Source organism: Besnoitia besnoiti, chromosome VIII, assembly GCF_002563875.1.
Source record: "Besnoitia besnoiti strain Bb-Ger1 chromosome VIII, whole genome shotgun sequence".
Taxonomy (NCBI): domain Eukaryota; phylum Apicomplexa; class Conoidasida; order Eucoccidiorida; family Sarcocystidae; genus Besnoitia; species Besnoitia besnoiti.
The window spans coordinates 1747983-1768028 of NC_042363.1; the positions used below are offsets into that span (position 1 = coordinate 1747983).

The 20046-nt window shown below is 54.6% G+C and overlaps 3 protein-coding genes across 3 annotated transcripts; 1 reads left to right on the forward strand and 2 right to left on the reverse strand.

The window, feature by feature from the left end:
- Positions 1–288: 288 nt before the first annotated feature.
- BESB_083710 (putative tRNA (cytosine(34)-C(5))-methyltransferase) lies at positions 289–7599 on the forward strand (the record flags this gene model as incomplete). Its single annotated transcript, XM_029366721.1, has 11 exons — positions 289–415; positions 819–936; positions 1389–1616; positions 2034–2130; positions 2574–2718; positions 3144–3189; positions 3635–3991; positions 4388–4481; positions 4656–4737; positions 5398–5598; positions 6143–7599. 11 exons carry the CDS (start codon positions 289–291, stop codon positions 7597–7599), a joined length of 2952 nt encoding a protein of 983 aa, XP_029217181.1.
- Positions 7600–10401: 2802 nt separating this feature from the next.
- Positions 10402–14560, reverse strand: BESB_083720 (apical membrane antigen AMA1; the record flags this gene model as incomplete). The annotated part of the gene is made up of 8 exons (XM_029366722.1): positions 10402–10463; positions 10738–10856; positions 11243–11342; positions 11577–11918; positions 12114–12347; positions 12627–12932; positions 13427–13705; positions 14305–14560. 8 exons carry the CDS (start codon positions 14558–14560, stop codon positions 10402–10404), a joined length of 1698 nt encoding a protein of 565 aa, XP_029217182.1.
- Positions 14561–16528: 1968 nt separating this feature from the next.
- BESB_083730 (uncharacterized protein) lies at positions 16529–17641 on the reverse strand (the record flags this gene model as incomplete). The annotated part of the gene is made up of 1 exon (XM_029366723.1): positions 16529–17641. One exon carries the CDS (start codon positions 17639–17641, stop codon positions 16529–16531), a length of 1113 nt encoding a protein of 370 aa, XP_029217183.1.
- Positions 17642–20046: the final 2405 nt, after the last annotated feature.

The following is a 20046-nucleotide window of genomic DNA, read 5'->3' on the forward strand; positions in this document are numbered from 1 at the left end:
CGACCGGGGCCTGCGGCCGTGCGGCTCCAATTGGCTCGTCCCGCGCCTCCTTCCGACGCCCCAGACTAGGACCTTCTTCCTCTCGCACGCCTGCTGTCTCCGCTCAGGCCTCTTCCTCTCGGCGCGTTCTGTCGCCTCTTCGCGCGCCGCGGCTTTCTAGTCTCTGCGCGCGTAGCCTCGCACCTTTCCTCTCGCCTTTCCTCTCGCCCGTCCGCTGGGGCTGCGCGGCCGTCTTGGCGCCCGCCGCCTTTGACTTTTTCCACTTTTTTTATTTGCTGGCAGCCGACCATGGGGAAGAAGAAAGCGAATAAGGGCGCAGAGAAGGAGGGCAACGGCGTCTGGCTCACGTCGCCTGACGTGCGCGAAAACGCCGAGTGGGAAGCCTACTACCAGCAACAGAAAGTCGTCCCCGAGGGTGAGACGCGAACGCCGCGGGTCGAGCAAGGGTCTTCTCTCTGATTGCCGTGAGATCTATTTCTATATATCTCTCTGAATGTAGACGTCAACGCACAGATTGCTTGCGGAAGAACGATGCGCCAGCGGAAGCGATTTCCTGGTCTCGCGGCTCTGTGTCTCAGTGCATGCTTCGCTACTGCGTGCAGTGCATATTTGTCTGGACACAAAAATATATGTATACATTCGCAAACATATATATGTGTAGATGCAGATCTGCATGGATATCTTTACATAGAACTGCGTATTTATGTGTTTATATATATATGTGTATATATACATGCTTGCGGAGCGTTGCGAGGCGTCTTTCCGTCGCGTTTTTCATGGCACATCTTCTCCGTTTGCTGGGCACTTCGTGGGTTCAGACGAGTGGGCGACTTTCCTGGAGTGCCTGAAGACCGACCTGCCGACGGCGTTTCGCGTGGTGACCTGCACGCCGCACCAGCACTACATTCGCGCCTACATCCAGCAAACTATGAAGCAGTATGTCTCACTCTACGTCTCTAACACTTCCGCGGCAACTCACCAGTTCAACAGCGCGCGGTACCTTCATGCGACGCCCTCGAGACGTGTGTCTGAAAGCACGCGTCCACGACTACTTATCCTTAGATGCATGTATATATGTATATATTATGCATATATACATACATGTTTGCATGCCTGCATGGATATACCTGTGTATATATGTATGTATACATACGTATACATGAATATATATATATATTACACATATATATGGGTTTATATATATATATATATATATATATATATTTGTGGAAAACCCTTACCTCTGGGCCTACACTAGACTAGGACTGGACGGCACGTAGCTTCGTCTTTGAATATACTCACGTGTGCGTTTTTTTTTTGTGCGGGAACCGCGCAGCGCGCGTAGCGCGACGGTCGCGTTTTTTGTCTGTTTTGCTCCTGTCTTGCAGGCTTGAACAGGAGGACACGTCGGTCTCGACAGCATCTGAGGCTGTCTCTGCGTCCAGCGCGGGGGCTTCGGCTGTCTACCCTTCCAAGGCGCTGCCTCCCGCGTCGTGCTGGCGGCGCGACGAGCGCCTCAGTCGCGTCTTCCGCGCGGTTTCTTGGTTTTTACAGGGCTCAGAAGCCTACCAAATCGACGTTTCGCGCGCGGCCCTGCGCTCCAGCAAGTCTCTCCTGTATGTGAGACATCGCACCCGCCCGAAGTTCGCGGGGGCATTTCGCTTGACGGGGTTCAGCCGACGCTTGGTGATGAGTTGGCGGGGCTGCAGATGAGATCCTTTCACTGCTTCATGATGGAATCGAAGGCGGCCACGAACACTCAGCGGAGACGGTTTTTCGAAAATGCTATACTGCGGGTCCAGGCTGCGCGCGAGACGGCCTCTGGACCGGGTTGAGTGTCTCCCCGGTGCCTTGACGGCGCGGGCAGTTCCGCTCGTCTCTGCACATGGCCTTATGCCGAAGCGAAAAGTTCTCAGGGACTACGAAGCATGCGCCGAAGCGCCACACAGTGTCGTTTTCGCGTGGAGGAAAGCACATGCATGTCCCCAGGCAGACTCACATTTTCAGCTGCTTCTTGCGGATTTTCTGCGCAGAACCTTTCACCAGTTTCTTGTTGCGCAGTCGGAGGCGGCGACGATCATGAGGCAGGAAGTCGTCAGCATGATTCCCGCGCTCTTCTTTGACATCAAGGTAGGGAGGAAAACGGGTGCAAGTGCGTGAGGAGGCATCCCGAGAGCGAAACACGCAAGCTCTCCTCTTTCCGCAGTGGTTCATACACATCTACCTGTATGTATATATATGCAGTTATGTATCTTTGGTCTATTTTCCTGTGTTGTCGAGGATTCCTGCATGTGGGAGGCCCGGCTGAGGCAAAGTGCACGCAAACACTGAACACGCGTCTGGAGCTTTTCACGTGGGAGGGAAGGATGTGCGGAGATATGTGGTCGCGCTTACAGAAAGCCGGCCGCGGATTAGCAGAAATGTGTCTACATGGGCACACGAGTGACCCACATGCGGAAACGAGAAAATGACTTCCACACATGCAGCGGGATATCCATAACATCCCCCTGGCAGATGAGAGTGAATTGACGTCGTCCCGCTCTCGCGTTGTGACGTGTTTGTCGTCTCTGCAGGCGGACTCGCGCGTCCTCGACCTCTGCGCGGCGCCGGGCTCCAAGACCTCGCAGCTGCTTGAGCGCATGCACGTTGCGCATGAAAAGGAGCGAGCGCGGCGCGAGCTGGCTGGACAGCAAAGCGACATCAACGCGTTCGTCCCCCGTAAGATTGCTCCAACGTGCCTTGGAAGCGCGGTATGCAGCCTCTGCAAATATGGTCATATATGTGCATTGATATGTATATATATATATGTATATGTATGTACATGAACGGATGTCAACATGGCTTAGTACACGGGCGCATACAGCGGCAGATGCAAGGGCGAACGGGTCAAATATACATATATATATATATATATACGTCTACATATATATACATATATATGTGCCGACGTATAGTCTTCTGCGCTGTTGTGCCGTGTGCGTGGCTTCACTGTGAATCTCAGTTCTGCTGAGCGTCGCTGTGCATCCGTACCGCAGCACAGACGCGCATATATACGTGTATGTCCATACACATGTATTTGAGGATGCAGGAATTGGTTTTGTATTGTAAATTTGGTCGCAGTGTTCCTTCATTGTCCTTCGCAGCGGGCCTCGTGGTGGCAAACGACGCCGACTCGGGACGCGCGCACATGTAAGCCGCATCTTGGAAGGATCACCTCTGTCGTCGTCTTTGGCTGGGAAGGAAGGAAAGCGACGCGAGTCGGGTTTCTGATGAACTCAGGTGCATCGCGCTGCGCGCCTTGGTGGCTGACTGCAACGAACCGTCCCCCACGAAGCGCTGCACTTGCAGCCGTGAAATCTACTCCCCCAAATCCTTCTGATGCGGTCGCCCGCTCCCCTACGAAGGGCTGCCGAGACGGGTGTCGCGGGGGGACTGTCGTCTGCCGGCGGGCTTTCAGCCAGTCGTGCTTTCCCGTGGCCTGTCTCTGGCTGTCGCCTCGCGCCTCCCGGGCACGCGGAAGCCCCGGGCGGCCTCAGGAGGGATCTTTGAACTGGCGCGGCTTTTCTGCCTCGCCGGTGTCCATGGAGCTACTTACGCATTCACGCGGGTATGAGGCGCTTCTGTGTGCGTCCAGGCTCATTCATCACCTGCGTCACATCCACTCGCCGTGCCTGTTGGCGACCTCGCACTCCGCGCAGTTCTTCCCGACGATTCTCGTTCCTTCTTCTTCGGCTGAAAGCGTGTCTCCGGTGGAGGCCCGCGCCACTGCGTCCCCCCCCGCGCTCCTCCCGGGCCTCGACGCCCGCGACGGAAGTCTCTCACCGTCACCGTTTCCGCACGCAGAGCTGCGGCCGCTCCTCTTCGATTGCGTCCTCTGCGACGTCCCGTGCAGCGCCGACGGGACGCTCCGCAAGGCGCGCAGTCTCTGGACGCGCTGGCACAGCAACCAGGGCCTCGGCTGCCACCGTCTTCAGCTGCAGATTTTACTGAGGTGAGGCCTGGAGCCAAGGCGAAAGCGACGCGCGACCCCTGAACGCTGCGCCGACGCAGAGGGGACAGGCGTCTGGCGGGCGTGGAGTAATGAAGATGATTCGGGGTGTGAGATGTAGACAAGCAAGTTCTACACGATTGCAGTACCCCCCCACCCCAGTGGACTACTTGAGACAGCTGCAAGTCTTCAAGTAAAGGAGAAAGCCTCGGGGCAGTCTGCGGACAGGCCAGCGCAGCCGCACGGGCGACGCATGTGGCAGCGCGCCGTTTGGCTTAGGGTTCAGGGTCCAGGTGACCTCAACCGAGCCACGGAATTCGGCCGAGGTCACCTTGTCCCCTGCGATGGCCGTCACCAGATACTCGCATGGATTTCTGTCGTGTTTGCTCTTCTGCTCAGAGGCATCAAACTCTGCAAAGTTGGCGGGCGTATCGTCTACAGCACTTGCTCGTTCAACCCTGTAGAGAACGAGGCCGTCGTCGCTGCTGCTCTGGTAAGACACGTGAGGGGGGGAGGGGCGGGGAAGGGGCCTTGCGCTGCGATGGCGTTGCGCCTTGCGCGGGGCTTCGCCATGCTTGGTGGTTGCCTTCCAGCTTGCGTGACTCAAGTTTCTCTGTCTCCTCGCTCGCCAATCTCGCTTGGTGCGTGGCGTGTCTTCACTTTGCAGGAAAAGACCAAAGGCGCCGTCGAACTCGTGGACTGCACCGAAGTCTTGCCTTCGCTTCAGAGACGCCCAGGACTCAACACATGTGAGCGCATGTGGACTTTCTCCCTGCTTTGTTGGGCTTCCAGACAGCCAATACCGCGGCAGCAACGGAATGTGCCTTTTTTTGGTTTCGCCTGTCTCGCTAGTTATGCGCGCACGCGGATGTCTTTCATGCATACAATCACAGACGTATATGTATATGCATACAGATATGTATATCTAAACATCAACATATATACATTCATACACGCATACAACTGTGTGGATAGTATAACGCAAGGGTATCGTTTTATGTGCGGCGAGCTCTTGCTCGGCCTATTATGCGAATAAAGCGGAGGTTCAGCTAGTTTCGTGCATCTCTTTTGTCGCGTCAGTTTCCGCTTGGATGTGCATGTGAACCATCTTTTTCCGCCCGGGGATGCATATATATATATATAATTGCGCTCCTCTGGTAGAGCGAGGGGTCTGTACGTCGAGGGAGACTGTAGATTGCCCCGGGATTCTGCGCTGCGGGGGGCCGGCTTGCTGCGCCTTTGCGGTCGCCTTCAGCTGCGCGTCTACGTGCAGCAGAGGCCCTCCCGCGGGGTGCCGCGCCTGCGCGTGTGTCTCTGCCGGTCTCCACGCCGCGTTTGGAAGTCGGTTGTCTCGCAGTTCGCGGGGCTCCATGGATGTCTTGGCTCTGTGTCCGCGTCTCTCCTCTCAGGGCGTGTGTATTGGCAGAAGGAGTTCTACGACAAGTTCGAGGACGTGCCTGACACCAGCGCGGCGCGGCAGAAGATTCGCGCCACGATTTTTCCGCGCTTCAGGGCCGCAGCCGCTGCAGGGGGCGAGGGCGAGCAGCCCACGCAGGAAGCCCCGCCGCTCCACCGCTGCATGCGATTCCTGCCGCATCTCAACAACACCGGTAGGTCAGCCCGGAGTCGCACAGCATCTCGTCGAGGCGCCTGAAGCCTTGAACCCTTGACAAGGAGACACACCGACTGAGGGCAGTCTGCACGCGTGTGCAAGGTGGTCAGGCAAGGGCGGAGGTCGCTTGTGGTGGCGGCCGGTTCAAAACTAGCCGCACAGCGGCGCCGCGGGTCCGGCGTGGCGCGACATACATTGACGTTTCGGATATCTACACGAGCCATATTTGGACAAATTTGTCTCGATACATACACGCTTGGTTATCAGTAATGGGCACGCGCATTTGCAGCCTGCAACGCTTCCTTGCAGTATGTATATATATTTCTATATGTAGCGCCATATAGGTGTGCATATGCATTCATCTGTAGTATTGTACTGAGTTAGCGCGGACACACCTCCGTGCGGGTGTGAGTCTGGAGCTGCTCCGCTGCGTACAGTGGTGCGAATTTCTTTTCCCTTCGCCCCTCGTGGAAAGGGCAGACACGTCGGCTGCAGGTAGTTGAGAGGATCAGCGCCTTTTTTCATCTATGTTTCTTTTGCAGGAGGCTTTTTCGTCGCCGTTTTGGAGAAGAAGAGACACGTCCCTTTCCACGTCACGCCCCGCGCACTGGGGGCGGAACAGCGCGAGCAGAGGGAGGACGCGTGCGCCGACGCGGACGAAGAGGAGGAAGCAGAAGAGGCAGAGCCTTCAGCGCAGCCCGCACAGGCCGACGCGAGCGCAACTGCCGGGGAAGTCTCACGAAAACCAGGCAACGCAGGCGAGAAGGACGAGCCTGTGCGCTCGCTAGACCAGCTGCAGTTGGATTTTGTCTCCATGGGCTGGGAGCAGCGCTTCGTGGAAAAGCAGCAGATGCAGTTCAAGCGGAAAGTGCAGCAGGCCCTGGCAGCTGACGCTGCGAAGGAGGCGTCAGGTCAGGCGCAGCCCGACGGCGAAACGGTGGCACCGGTTGTCGCAGCTCGTCAGTGCCGCCCCGAGGTCGCGAGTGAGGGCAGCGAAGTCTGCATCCGCGAAGAGAAACTCAGAGCGGCCTGGGAGGCCGCGTGTGCTGCGTTGGGTGTGCGCGGCGAGCTAGTCAGGGAGGCGGAATCGCCCATGCGTTCAGAAGGAGCATCCGAGGGCGGGGGGTCAGCCGGTGACTGCGAGCGCCCGAGCTTGCGGTTGCTTCAAGAGCTCCGAGCTTGCCTCTTTGTCAGGCGCCGCGGTGAAGGGGAGAACGTCTATCTGTCGCGCAAGGCGCTGAAGCAGGCAGCCAAGACCCACGCTGCGGCAAAGACAGAGGCGTCGGCCGCGATGGAGGAAAGCGGAACGGCTGACGCGGCCGCCGCGGCCGTCGCGGCGGACGGCGCCGCGAAGGATGACAAACTCCTGCGGACCGTCTGGCTCGTCTCCCGCGGCGTGGAGCGGGCCCTGAGTGGCGTAGGCCGCTCGCGCTACAAAGTCGTGAGTGCGGGCTGCGTGGCGCACCAGTGCAGAAACGCGAGCAAATACCGACTGTCGTACGGTGGCGCGCAGTGGCTGGTGCCCCTCGCGGACGCTGTGGACGGGGAAGAGGCGGAGAGGCGGCGCGCGAACTCGAAGTGCGCCCGAAGCGGTGAGTCGCGGGTGATTTTGAGAATCAGCAACGAACTGATGATGGCGCTGCTGGGCTCCGAGGGCGCGCCGCCCCGCGTCGACATGAGCACGCTGACACACCTCGAAGGCGGCCGCGAGCTGCGTGAGACAACGGAGGAGGGCCCCCTGGTACTCGTGACGACGCCGGAGCGGTCCAAGCAAAGTGAGGAGCCTCTCAAGACCACGGCCGGGAGCGTGGACAACGAAGTCGTGAATGGCGATGACCGACAGCACGCAGACACGCTCGCGTCGTCGTGTACGCGCCTCGTGGTAAGTCACACGGGCCAGTCTCCGGTGGAGGAGGCATGCACCCTACACCCAGGCGCGCTGAGCTTGACCATCTACATTCTGTGGAAGGGCGAGCCTGGCTGTGCGCGAGGTGAATGAGTCGATGTTGCTGCTATCATCGGCGAAACGAGATAGACGCGTTGCCATCCGTAAGCCAGGTAGACGGCCAGGCAGAGTTTTAGGTGCAGCCTTTTTCACGTGACAGGGGAGACGACACCTACCGAGAGATGCAGTAATCCACCGGAGAGAATGCTCGATGTTTCACTGCATCTGTCCCCGAAATATTTGATGTCAGTGGACGGTGACGTGAACCATCGAGCTTTGTCCCCATTGCTGCTTTTCTTCATCGATGTGGAAATGGGGGGAATTCTGATAGGACCTTGCGCAGAATGCACCACTACTAGCTGCGTAGTTGCTGTAGCCATATTCGCATCGCACGCATCAGATTGCTTAACTTGTCGGAACGCCATCCCCTGCGCTTTGCGCGTCGCTCTGTCTGCAGGCTCCGGCGTGGAGGGGACGCGCCAACATTGAGCTCATGGTGGATGCTTACACGTGTCATGCACTAAGATGTCTTCTGCTTCACGGGCAATCGCCTGCGACTGTGTCTTTGCCGCGAGATAAGAGTGCGTAAGAAGGCGAGACTACTGTTGGGCGCTTCATGAGGCTGGAGCTTTACAATTCAACAAAGGACCCCTGGCGAGCAGGAAATACCCGGGGATTAGCAGAGTTTGCGTTTTTCAAGAGACCGCGCGAAGCGCTAGCGCCATGTATTCACAGAGGGATATGGATCCTGATGTGCAACTGTCCAAAATCAACGTGGCATGCTCTGCATTTTTTTTTCGTTGCAGACATGCTTTGACAGAGTACCCGTGCAGTCCATCCTACAGAGTGGTGTGCTTTCCTACAATGCACCGCTTCGGTTGCGCACGTCTTTTGGTTGGCTCATTCAAGTAGTTGAGAGCACTCTCGTCACATCGTCACACAACGGATAGCTCGACGCTGGCGGGCGGGGTATCAACTGGTATGTATCGAGGGGGTCAGGCGTGACCGATGCTGCACGGTTTAATATTTTTTCCAAGAGGGGGTGTACTAGAGATAACCGGTGGGGCTCGCCGCATGGATCCACGATGTCACACGCACCCGCGCAGCGATAGAATGAATCAGGAGCGAATGTGAGGATTGATACGTTTGATCCGCGCGGTGTACGCGTAGAGCAAGCACCCGTTAGATTGCGTAGGGAAGGAGTAGGACTCTTTTGGTATGTATTTATGGAGCGCAAGGCCGTCGGTCGATGACCGAACGCAGCGCACGTAATAGGAGGCACTGATGAAAGCTAGCGTGAATCAGATGTGCCGAGTCACCTCGATCACAGTACCACACTACAACGAGCAACCTCTCAAAGCGTACATGCTACGGTCAATCTGTTCGGTCGAGTGCAAGTTGTTCGATAAGGTGCTGTGCAGACTTCTGCATGGTATCGGTGTAGAAGACCTAATGGTTTCACAAGAGAGGCCCGCTGTTGCGCAGCCGTGTTGCACTGAAGCACCACCGCGCAAGATACAAAGAACCGTGTATGCAGCAGCACCTCTGCAGGCTGGAACTACAATATCACCTGTGAGTGGTTCCTTTCTAATCCAAATCCGCTGTCAGCCACCCCGGTGAGAGTATGAACTCCCCTGGGGTGTATCTGCAAGCGCCAGAGAGGCCCACTCGATAAAACAAACACCTGGGGCGACCTTCATCAAAAGCGAAGCCCGCTGACCCGAGTTGGTAGGCTCTGCCCCAGCCGTCTGAACAGCGAGAGCGTAAAAAGATTGTTCGCACGTTCACACGACGGTCGCCTTGCGCATTACACACGGGAAATAGCGCGTAGGCAGTCTGATGCTCCCTCCCCCTCCCCCCCTTCTCCTGAAAAGGGAACATGTCACGAATTATGTGTAACAGGCCGAGATTAAAAACGCTGCTTCAGCCCTCATGTCTGTGTAACGCTCGCAAGGTCCTCTGCAGAATACTGCACCCCGTCCGACAATAGAAAGTGCACCGGAAAAAGCAAACGTGAAGCTTACCCCTCCCCCCCCCCCCCCCCCCCCCCCCCCCCCTTCACCCTTTTCTCCTTCCTTGCTCGCGTTCATGGCTTTGTAGTTTTACAGTTAACTCAGTTCGTTCCCACTCGTACAACAGTCGCGTGCTTATTCGCAGCTGCCCCGCTGCACATGCCTCCGCACACTTGTCTTTTGGAAGGCAACATGCATCCTTGGTCGCGCATGAAAACAAGGGTGGGCTGACGATCTTTACGGGGATACATTAACTACAAAATGACTACATTCTTGTTGTCAGCCGATGCTCAAGCACACCTGGCCCCTCCATGGAATAGGTTTTCCAAAGCGCCGATACCCACGGGTGCAGATCCGCGGTATTCGTCGGTTCCATCGCAGTTATGCAGTCGGCGCTATCCACATGCACGGGTGGAAAATGCCTCTGAGACGTCACACAACGAGGCTACAGCGTGCTCACAACTACCTAACTGGACACGCTCAACCAGCACAAGGGATATCTGCGTTGTATAAGTTGCCTTGTCGAGGGTTATAGGCACATAGACGTTCATACCCAACGACGCAAGAATGCGCCGAAACTGGCTTCTTAGGGAAATTGTATGCTCCGCAGTGCAACGTCATGTCAAACAACAACATCGGAGGTGCTTTGCATTTGTTCAAGCGAGCAGAGTATAAACACATCTGAATACGTAGGTATACGCACGTATATAAATAAGCGGATGAGATGCTCCCGCTTGAAGCAGTTACACTACACACGTATATTAATCTTTGCCTTAAAGAAATGCCTGTCCTCAGACGAGTGCATTCGCGTTGTAGGAAGTGGCACTGAACTTCAGTCCTTTTGCTAGTACTCGCCCTCGACCAGAACCTGTGTTTCGTCTTGCGGGTTGATGTCATCCTCAGCCTCTGTACAGAAAGAAAAAGAACGGGGGAAGGCTCTGAGCAAGCAGGAGCGTTGAACCGCAAATGGCCTGTTCGCCACGAGACCCGCCCTCCCTACACCCGGTCACAGGGCCCCCGGATTTAAGGAAAGATGCAACGGTGCGCCGCAGCAGGCTAGGTCAATTTGCAAAAATCTAGCACCGGCCAAGCACTGCAGAAGACGACCGGCTTTACAGCACCCCACAGGTCACCCGTTTTCACGTCATAACGCAGTTCAAAGTGTCCCACGTATACTCACCATCCCAAAACGATGGCTCCGCTTCTTGTATCAGATCGCTGGGTCTTTTCTTCTGATGCCTCCTGGATTCATACTCTTGATTGTGAGAGGCGCCCCCGCCACCTGTCTCCATGTCGCCTCTGTACAACGGCAGCGTAAATAGACGTGACGTTCCCATATGAAATTGTGTCCTGGGGAGTGGCAGTTATCGTGTCTACGGTGATGGCCCTTACGCACAAGAAATACTCGATACTAAGCTCTCTGTTTCCACCAAGAGGTCTCTGCTTCCACCCGGAAGGCAAGTAGAAGGACACATTGGAATTGCCCATAATCTTCGAAATGTGTTGTGAACTACGACGATGTTCATGATGTACCTCGAAACTACAATCCTTGCCCCGAACTCGCGCCTCTTTTTGCTGCCGGTCTCAAAAGGCTAGCGTCAGCACGGTGAAATGCGTTCCGCGTCGGCGCGTTCCAACTCGCAGCCACCGCTTCACCTTTGCTTGAAAAAAAGAAATAGACGCACCTCTTGGAAAAGTAGTATCCACCGCCTGCTAGCAGGCCAATTAAGAGAACTCCCCCAACGACAAGACCAGCAACTAGAGCAGTGTTAACCCCGCCGCCGCCTGAAAGCAAATTCACCAAACACGTCACGTGCAGAAACTGCACTGGAGGCCGTCGCTACGTGGTACGAAAGCATGGTACTTTGTTTTAGTTGAGACAGACGGTGAATGGTATGGAAGACCAAGGAACGGGCAAAAAGGGACATGCGGACCGCGTCCATGATGCAAGCTGCTGACAAACTGCATCCTGGCAGTCTCCACAGGAAAGGCGCAATACTGATGTACCACTGGGCTTACAGTCCTTTGCTTCCGTTTCAGTGCAATCAACGCTGGTGCTCTCGACCTGTCCTCCAATACACGTTGTTTTCTGTCTTTTGCAGGATTCCAAGTCGCAAGCGCCGTAAGTTTCGGGGAAATCTGACGAAGTACACTGTAGGGCTTGGCCCTGGTCAGGGATGGGTTCGGATGGATTCAACGGTACGACGAAGTCCGGAGTATCTTCAGAGAGACTACCCACGGCCGTGTACGACACAGCGTTTTTGTCTGAAACAAGGCAATCCGGGGGCTTGTCGGACAGTGCACACTTCTTCTGTCCTAGACTATCTATGTAGAAGAAACCGTAGTTGCGCCCAACGCCACCTGCACAACACACAATGACAGTGTAGCAATGCCGGTTCAGCTGCATACGTGTCAAAACTCTATGATGATCTAGTAGGTAAGGTATCGTGCTGCAGAGTGCATTCATTCGCGAATGTTCATACAAGGCGAGACTACTGCAAAACGTCAAGCCGACGAATAACAAAACATGACTCGGAGCCAACTACAGGCGCTTACGTGAATGGGGTTGATCTGGCTGATGAAGTGGCCACCAATCATTCCATCCGCGCTGACTCGTCAGTGGATAAGTCCTTGGCTGGTCACTGGCGACCTTGTCATTCGTGAACGTCTTGACCCAACATTCAGCTTTTGAGCCCACGCCTTCAATCCAAGAGTCGTCTAACTCTGTGTAGTCGCGGCACCGCCCGTTTAACCAAACACCGAACCTGTTTCCACGAAGCGCTTGATTGGCTGAGAAAGACAACCGCAGAGGAAGCAGTAATGTGGGATGTACCAGTGCGAAACTTTTCAGGGTAAAAAAGACTTTCAGAATCTCCAATGTTGCCTAAGACCTCATCACATGTAAGAGGGGGGCTGTCGCCCCCTCCCCCCCCCCGGGCATCGCGACCCGCCTGTCTTGAAAGAGTTGTATACGCGTAACAGCCGCCCTGAATGAAACACAGTGATAGCAACATCAACCACTTACGCCACGGTACTGCGCTGCTTGGATGAAAAAGGTGTGCCACTTACGACAATTCTTGACGAAATGCTCTGGATCTTTCCCAACGTACGCCGATCCGTAGATCAGGTGGTGGAACTTCTCGGTGCTCTTGTTTGGTTTTAAACAGTACCACGTGAGACCAGCCGGACTCCCCTTGGTCGAACAGTACTTCTCCCCCTCCAAACGTTGCAAAGATATGACGAGGATGTAACACAACCGTTTTGCAGAGTCATACACAAATGGGTAGCGGTAGTCTGTCTTCGCGTTGGTTTTGCTCATAGCCGTCGTCTTGTACGCAAACTCGGCGCACTTGCCAAGCTCCGTTGTAGCTTTGACTGAGATTCAGGGTAACACGGCAGAACAACCAGACAGTTGACCTGCTGCCGGAGAACCATGCCGCATCAGAGCGCCCAACGCCTGATGCAGCAACTGGTACCCACTGGCAATCTCGGTCGCATAATGCGAGATAAGCCGACAGCAAGCGTGTGACATTACCTAAGCAGTAACGAATACGCCACGCGCAGAAATAATATGGCATCTGAGGAACGGATAGAAGGAAACATACCTCTTATACTACACTAAGGCGAGATGAAGAAAAAAAACCAGGTCTTGACTGTGTCTATTGCATAGAATCTCGAGATGACGAAAAGACTGACAGTGTAAGCGCTCCACCCGGCAAACCCGATATATAATACAAAATTCCAAGTCGTCAGGATTGCCAAACAGGGCGTCGCACAGATGCTGGATGCGCACTTTCAGTTCAAAGCGTCTTCCAACAATCGCAACGAGTGGCGGGAACCGAGCAGTTCAGTGTCAATTCTAGACTTACTGTTGCTGTTCTTCTCTAGCAACTCCATAGGGAAAGGTGATATACGTTGGCCTGTAGGCGTCACGTAGTTCATGTTGAAGCCACCAGGCAGAGGGTTGCCGGCACGCTTGTACTCCTCTTCTGTAGGAACGTCTTGCAAGAAGTCGTTTTGGTATGGGGCCTTGTCCGGTTGATAAAGTTGAATGTATTTACCCCAGACCGGGCATAAACCCGAAGCCTCGCGATACATTTTCCCATCAACTTCCTTCTCCTGTCCAAGGTCTACGTCGACACCGGAACCTGCAGCGCCATTAGCAGCAACCAATGGATGCCAGGCAATGAGTACCACTCTGTTCCTAGCACAACTATTGGAAGCCATTAACACGCAAGTACCAAGGACATTAATAGAACTTAACATACACATAATCGACTGTTCCACGGATGATACTTCAATGTTCGGGTGAGGTTTGACGTAATGCTTCAGCCAGTGCTTTCCGGCGTTTATCCGAGCGTCAGTGGAAGCGGGTTCGCTTCTCTTCTTCTCCGTCGAAATCTCTCTTCTTGTTTCTCTGCCACTTTCCCCGTGCGACTTGTACTACTCACTATTAAGGCATCCCCTCCCCCCCCCCCCCCCCCCCCCCCCCCCCCCCCCCCCCCCCCCCCCCCCCCCCCCCCGCATGGTTCCGTCAATTCTAGTCGCGTTAATTCCTTCACTTCATGGAAGACGACTATTCTGTGGCACGTTCCACTATATCTACGCCTAATGAGACTGTACTCAAATGGAATCACGCGAATAGTCACATTTTCTCTAAAGGGACGAGCGCGAGCAGCTCCCCAGTCAACGTCCCCACCCTCTCCTAAACTGTATGATGGTAAAGTGGTAACGGCGAATTACTTACCATGTTGGAGCGTGATGTTGAATCTCTGCAGAAACGCTTTCAGCTTCGGTTCTTCAAAAGGGTTATTTGACCGCGTAATTCCCAGCGAATCCGGTTCAAGGACCTTTCCTTTTGTCGTTAGTGCAGATGCGAGCAGATTGCAGTGAGCGGAAAAGAACAGAAAAATTGCCGCCACTGTCAATGATCTCTGTCTCCACTCAGCGGTCCACTGCCTTTCGGATGGCCGAAAAGGCCACTCACCGCTCCAGCCTTCCATATTCACGAACAGTGTAAAACCCTCCTCCGAGTTGGAATGCTTCTGAGGCGGCCCCTGCCTGAATGCCTGTTTCAAGACCCACTCTATGGTCTGGGAATCACATACAATAGAGAGCACAGGATACAGCTCACATGAACAAAAACGTCAGCTACCGACTGCGTGGGATGAAGCCGCAGGCGGACGATTTATCGGCGAGTGTGTGGCCTCAGCAGCACGGTGCGGAACGCAAGACGCATCATTCGTGAGGCATCGCCACTATGGAGTAAAAACAGATCGGGAGCAGATACGCCTCTGTGGGAACGAATGGAAGTGTCGGGAATTTCATGTGCCAGTGCGATGCAAATGCGAAGATCTCTCGTCATGAAGCCCCTTCCTCCCTCCCTCCGCCCCAAAAAACGACCGCGTACCTCGGTGGAAAAGCAGTTTTAACGGACTCTGACCCTAACCAGAAGCAAATACCAAAACGCGACAGATTGTCACTTCATTAACTGTGACATGGCGTTGGAGCGATTGAGATTACGTATAGGTTCTGGCCTCGAATTTTTGCGGAAGAAAGGCAACACAGCTCAGGCATTGACAAAATCATGCACGAAGATGACTGTCTGTTACTCACACAAACAACGGAGCTCCGCACACAGTTCAAGATCTGCCAAGCACTTTCGGTCTGTTCCAGCTTGAAGAACGAATGATTGTCAGACCTAAGTCTTTCTATCTGACTCTCTCGGCGACTGGATGTGCATTCAACAAAAAGCGTAAGAAAAACAAACACGTGATTTCCAGGTACATTGGCCTTTGAAGTCTCTTCGCCGACCTCACCACATTTGAGACGCTGCCCCCAATTCGATTGCACGGGAATTATCTACTGGTCTAGCGCAAATGCGGGATGCAGTCAGTCCACCGCGTGCTCGCCTGATGTTGTCAGATGCCTGCTACATGTCTAGCTCCGAAACATCGTAAATCCCGTGAACATAGGCAGAAACGGGATGTGCCAGTCGTTCGCGAAGTGGGAATGCAATTTCGTACAGTTGCGTGTGGGTGTTCCGCGCGCGAGTAGAGACGCGACGTCGAGTGCGAGTCTAGCGTCGATTGCTGGGGCTGGAGACGTGCGACGCCTCTTATTTTTGGCGACACCGTTCCGTTACTTCACCAAACAGATGGCACAGTGAGCGTTCGTTTAGCGTCCGACCCTTGCAACCCTGCTCGATGGGCCCGTTTCCTGGTGTCATATGCAGTTTCCTCAGATGACCAGAATCCCTGTATGCTGTACGCCATGAGTGCATCGGCTTACAGCTGGGGCCCGAGCCTGGTTAGCGGTGGATGAAGTATTCGCGGCGGCGTATCATATGTTGCTTTTGTCTCGAACCAGTCACCCCCTTTAACAAATACACCTGCTGCTGCGCAACCCACCACAAGACCGAGCACGTAGTCTTCATGTCATAGAGTAGTGTGGAAACACATCTGCGACTGGCAACTGAACTTTCTCTTGAACAACGGTCCGCAGGTGGCGTTTCGCACCGCCCGGCGGCCCGCAATGATTCGCACGGATACCACGACTACTGCGTCGTTAGTTCTTGTTTACCATATCTTCGGTTGCCTGCATCTCTGCAACAGCCAGTTAGCGGCTCGCTCATGTCATTAGCGTTGGACAGTGGAATTCGCCATGAAAGTGGCAGGAGAGGTGTAATATCCTTACGTTTGAAGTTATGCTGCATCTATGTGGGTCAAAGCGGAATACAACAAACGCCTTTGGAAACACCTTCAGAACGCCGCTCGTATTTCCGCTGCTTCCTCCGTGATCGTGTACACATCGCGAGCGCGCGGTGCGTCGAGCGATCGATCGTGTGTTGCACGCATATTTGACACGCCGGATGCACTCGCTAGCAATGCAACGCACAGAAACTTCAGATACGAACCGATCGTGCCGATCTCCAAGGACCATGGTCCTCGTCGACAATCGCTGCGATCCGCTTACGCCTTCGATTCTTGCTGCTCCGAGGGCTCGGATTCGGCCTCGGGACGTTCTGGACGAGGTGGTGGCTTCTTCAAAATAGCACTGTACAAGGCGTAAGCCATCGAGAAGATACTGAACACGAAGATCGAGCAGCTGAGTGCTGCCTCAATAATGTAATATATACCAGTGTAGGATACGAAGGTCGCTTTCAGCCATCTGTATTCCGAGTCGCTTAGGGACCGTATGAACTCTACTAAGTTATCCGCCTCAGTGGCCTGCCCCCAGAGGATCAAGTACTTTCTAGATTGAGTGAAAAACTTCGCTGATACTCCCATGGTAATGACGGAGAAGACTGCCGCCACCGCGAATACTATCCCACTCAACACGGCAAGCACGCGAAAACAGCATCTCTCCTGGCATTTCAGAATTATGCCCAAAAATGCCAAACCTATGAGCCATATGGCGCCAATAGCACTGATCTGCGGCATTGCAGTTATATAGAAAATGAGGGAACTCGCCACTGCAATGATGGTGAGACAAAACAAATAGGCGGTTCCGACAGCACCGCTTGTTTTACCAACGGAGTACGATAGTGCGGCGTTGTACGGGACAAGTACCGCTAAGGATATGACGCTGAAGTACATTATCATCCCCTGGTTGTGGTACGCCAAGGTTTCAGAATAGTTCACTGGTTTCACTTCCTCTACTTCATCTCGAAGGTTGTTCAGGCTGGTCCGCTGAAAGCTTCCGACACCAGTCATCATGTAACCCCCGAAACACGTGGTCAGGAGCAGCAACACGTTATTCAACATTGCCACAACTGCGAGGGGACACAAAAAACAAGAAGACACCAAGTACCCCAGCGCTGCCAGGGTGCCTATGAGGATCCCGAACGCCGCATGTAGGCCACCTGTGACGTCAAAGAAGGGCCTCGTTACAAAGCGAATGTTGTACTCATCAGCTGGTTTGTCGCTTGCAACGTCTCCATCCCGAAGAAGCGATGGGCCGCCATGATGCCCTAGTCCAAGCAACAACATGATGAGGGCAACTGTCAGTTGTAAGGTAACCCCGATCCCCCAAGCTCCGTAGGCCGGGTTCTCGAACCCCCCTGCCGGCGCACACTTCCCCATGTCTGTCCTTGATGGTACCACGCCGGAAACGCCTGAGGCTTCCTGCTGGCAACCTCCGCACGATACAGTGCACACCTGGTCGGGTAAGGAGCTTACAGCACGGGCATTTCCACCGTCAGCTTCAATGAGAAAAAACTGGTCACGGGTAGTGTCTGCTACCTGAGTGGCGGCATGTGTCGGAAACTGGGTAGTTGGTTTCCGAATGAACGTTTCTGAAGGTGTCGCCACAACGGCGGCTCCTCGCTCGCCCTCGTTCAGCAAGCACCTGATGTTTGAACGAATAGACAGAGGATGGGTAAGATGGTGGAAACGTCAGAGTCGCCTTTGTGACAACCAACCAGGCTTGATTTGCATTTCTCTGTAACTGTGACTCTTACGAACTCCAGAAGGCACACTGAGACAGTGGCAAAGAATTAGCGGCGAAACTTGCACACTTGGGTGTCTACGGATTGTGACATCTCACTCTGGCAGCGGCATCGCCTGTCTGATACTGCCCTCCGAGCGCCCCTCACGTGCCGTCGGCGGAATTCAGGACAGCTGCCGTTGCACCACGTGACACCTGTGTGCTACCGCAGCGTTGCATACTCATTCTAGAGGAGGATACCCTTGTCTGTCGAATGCCATCTCTTTGGTGACGCGTTAGTTGTCACAGTGTCTGTCCAATGACTCTACACGAAAATGCCGACGGATGTGCGACGTCATAATGCTTACTCCACGGCTGCCTGAGGAGGATGCAAGCGATGAGCGCGGTTCAGCGTCCGACAAGGAAATATCCTGCATTGTCGCGCGCTGGTATGGGTGCCTATTTGCCTCGCTCTAGCCATTAAAGCACGGTGTGCGTGCTCAGTACACTGCAGTACGGTCGCGAGACCGTTCGCATACCTTGCTTCCGCGGCTTTTTTTATACTCTTCATGGGGGTTCTCTGGGAATAACGCTCGTTTCAGTAGACTCCTCTCAGGGTGTACGAAACTGTGCCACCAGGGTGGTGCTGGACAGGAATCCTATAGGAGGCAGTCTATCACTGGTTGCACAGGTCCCGCAGTGGCGAAGACGCGGCGGGCTTCGCCGCGAGGGCTCTAAGACAGGGGCGTTGCGGGGCGGAGATACTCCCAGCCCATGAACGCGGAGGGCTTGCCTTGTACAAATGCGGATTCGGTTGGCGATTGCAAACTGCCTTCCACAGTCGCTGCAGTTTCCCTCAAAATGGCGCAGGTATTCCATAAACGACCACATCTCACAGTGGCGACCCCAGCTCGCAGCAGCGGCTGTTCAAGAGCATATACCCACTCCATGACAAGCTGGTGTGCCTGCGTAACTCGGGGCACGACTTCCACCATGCGGGCACCACACATTCCCGGGCAACTGCGAACCCGCGAAAATCGCGGCAGAATTCCGCGGAAGAACCAGGGAAAGGACGTGTACGAGAAGGCGCCCAGCGAAAGAGACGTCGAAAGGATGAAAGACGACCTCAGATAAAGTTTGTACGTCGTGATGTATTCCACATGTTTGACGATTCATATGGACCTTCGCCATGCGGCGTCGCCGTGAACAAAATGGAAGGGGTGCAACCAAACAGGTGACGCAACATACAAATCCTTGGGTAAAATATTGGTTTCGGTCTGTCATGGCTACTGCTACTGCCAGGGCTGTCAGCTGGCGCCCCCCCTCCTCAACTGCCAACCCACGAACCTTTGGCCTTCACAAGGAAAGCTCAGCTTGGTGGATAAAATGCTGAATGCGCAACGGCTCATCGGTTCGTTGTGCGAGGCTGCAGCCTCCGGGGGATATGGCTACACTTGCGAGGATAAAGCATACGTGTGTCACTTGCCGTCCGCTGTGGGGAGCAATCGTGGCAAGTCGAGAGGTCTCGTGATCGCGGCTGAGCAACTTGTTATCTGGCTGATCGCTGAGAGTTCTTCGGGTGGATACTGGTAACGTTATCGAGTCTTTCTGCGAGCAAAGTGACAAAACATTCTGCACGGTGGGTTAGACCAAGCGGTGGCTGCTACGAAGGGAACAGTTTGCTTCGTTCAAACTTTTTGGAGAGAGCGGGGAGAAGGGTATCCCGTTGTACTTACTCCCGGGGTGAAGCGGCAAATGATAGAGATTATGTGTTTTGTTCCAGAAAATCAAAGGCGGTGCGCGGGGTGCGCGTTGCTGACCCAGGCCTACACCGGTAACCTGGGGCAGGCCCTTATGCCACCATCTGTCTGAGATCACTCAATCATGCCTGCATGCCAGGCTTTCCATCCGCTTCGTTGTCTGATAATGCATGTAACCCGGTGCGGATGTGCCGTGGTGATTTTGAGGTTGTTGGATTCTAGGCTTACGGACATCCTTCGAACAGCAACACAAGCATGGGCACGACACAACCAGTGGCATGCCAGCGAATGCGCCATACAGG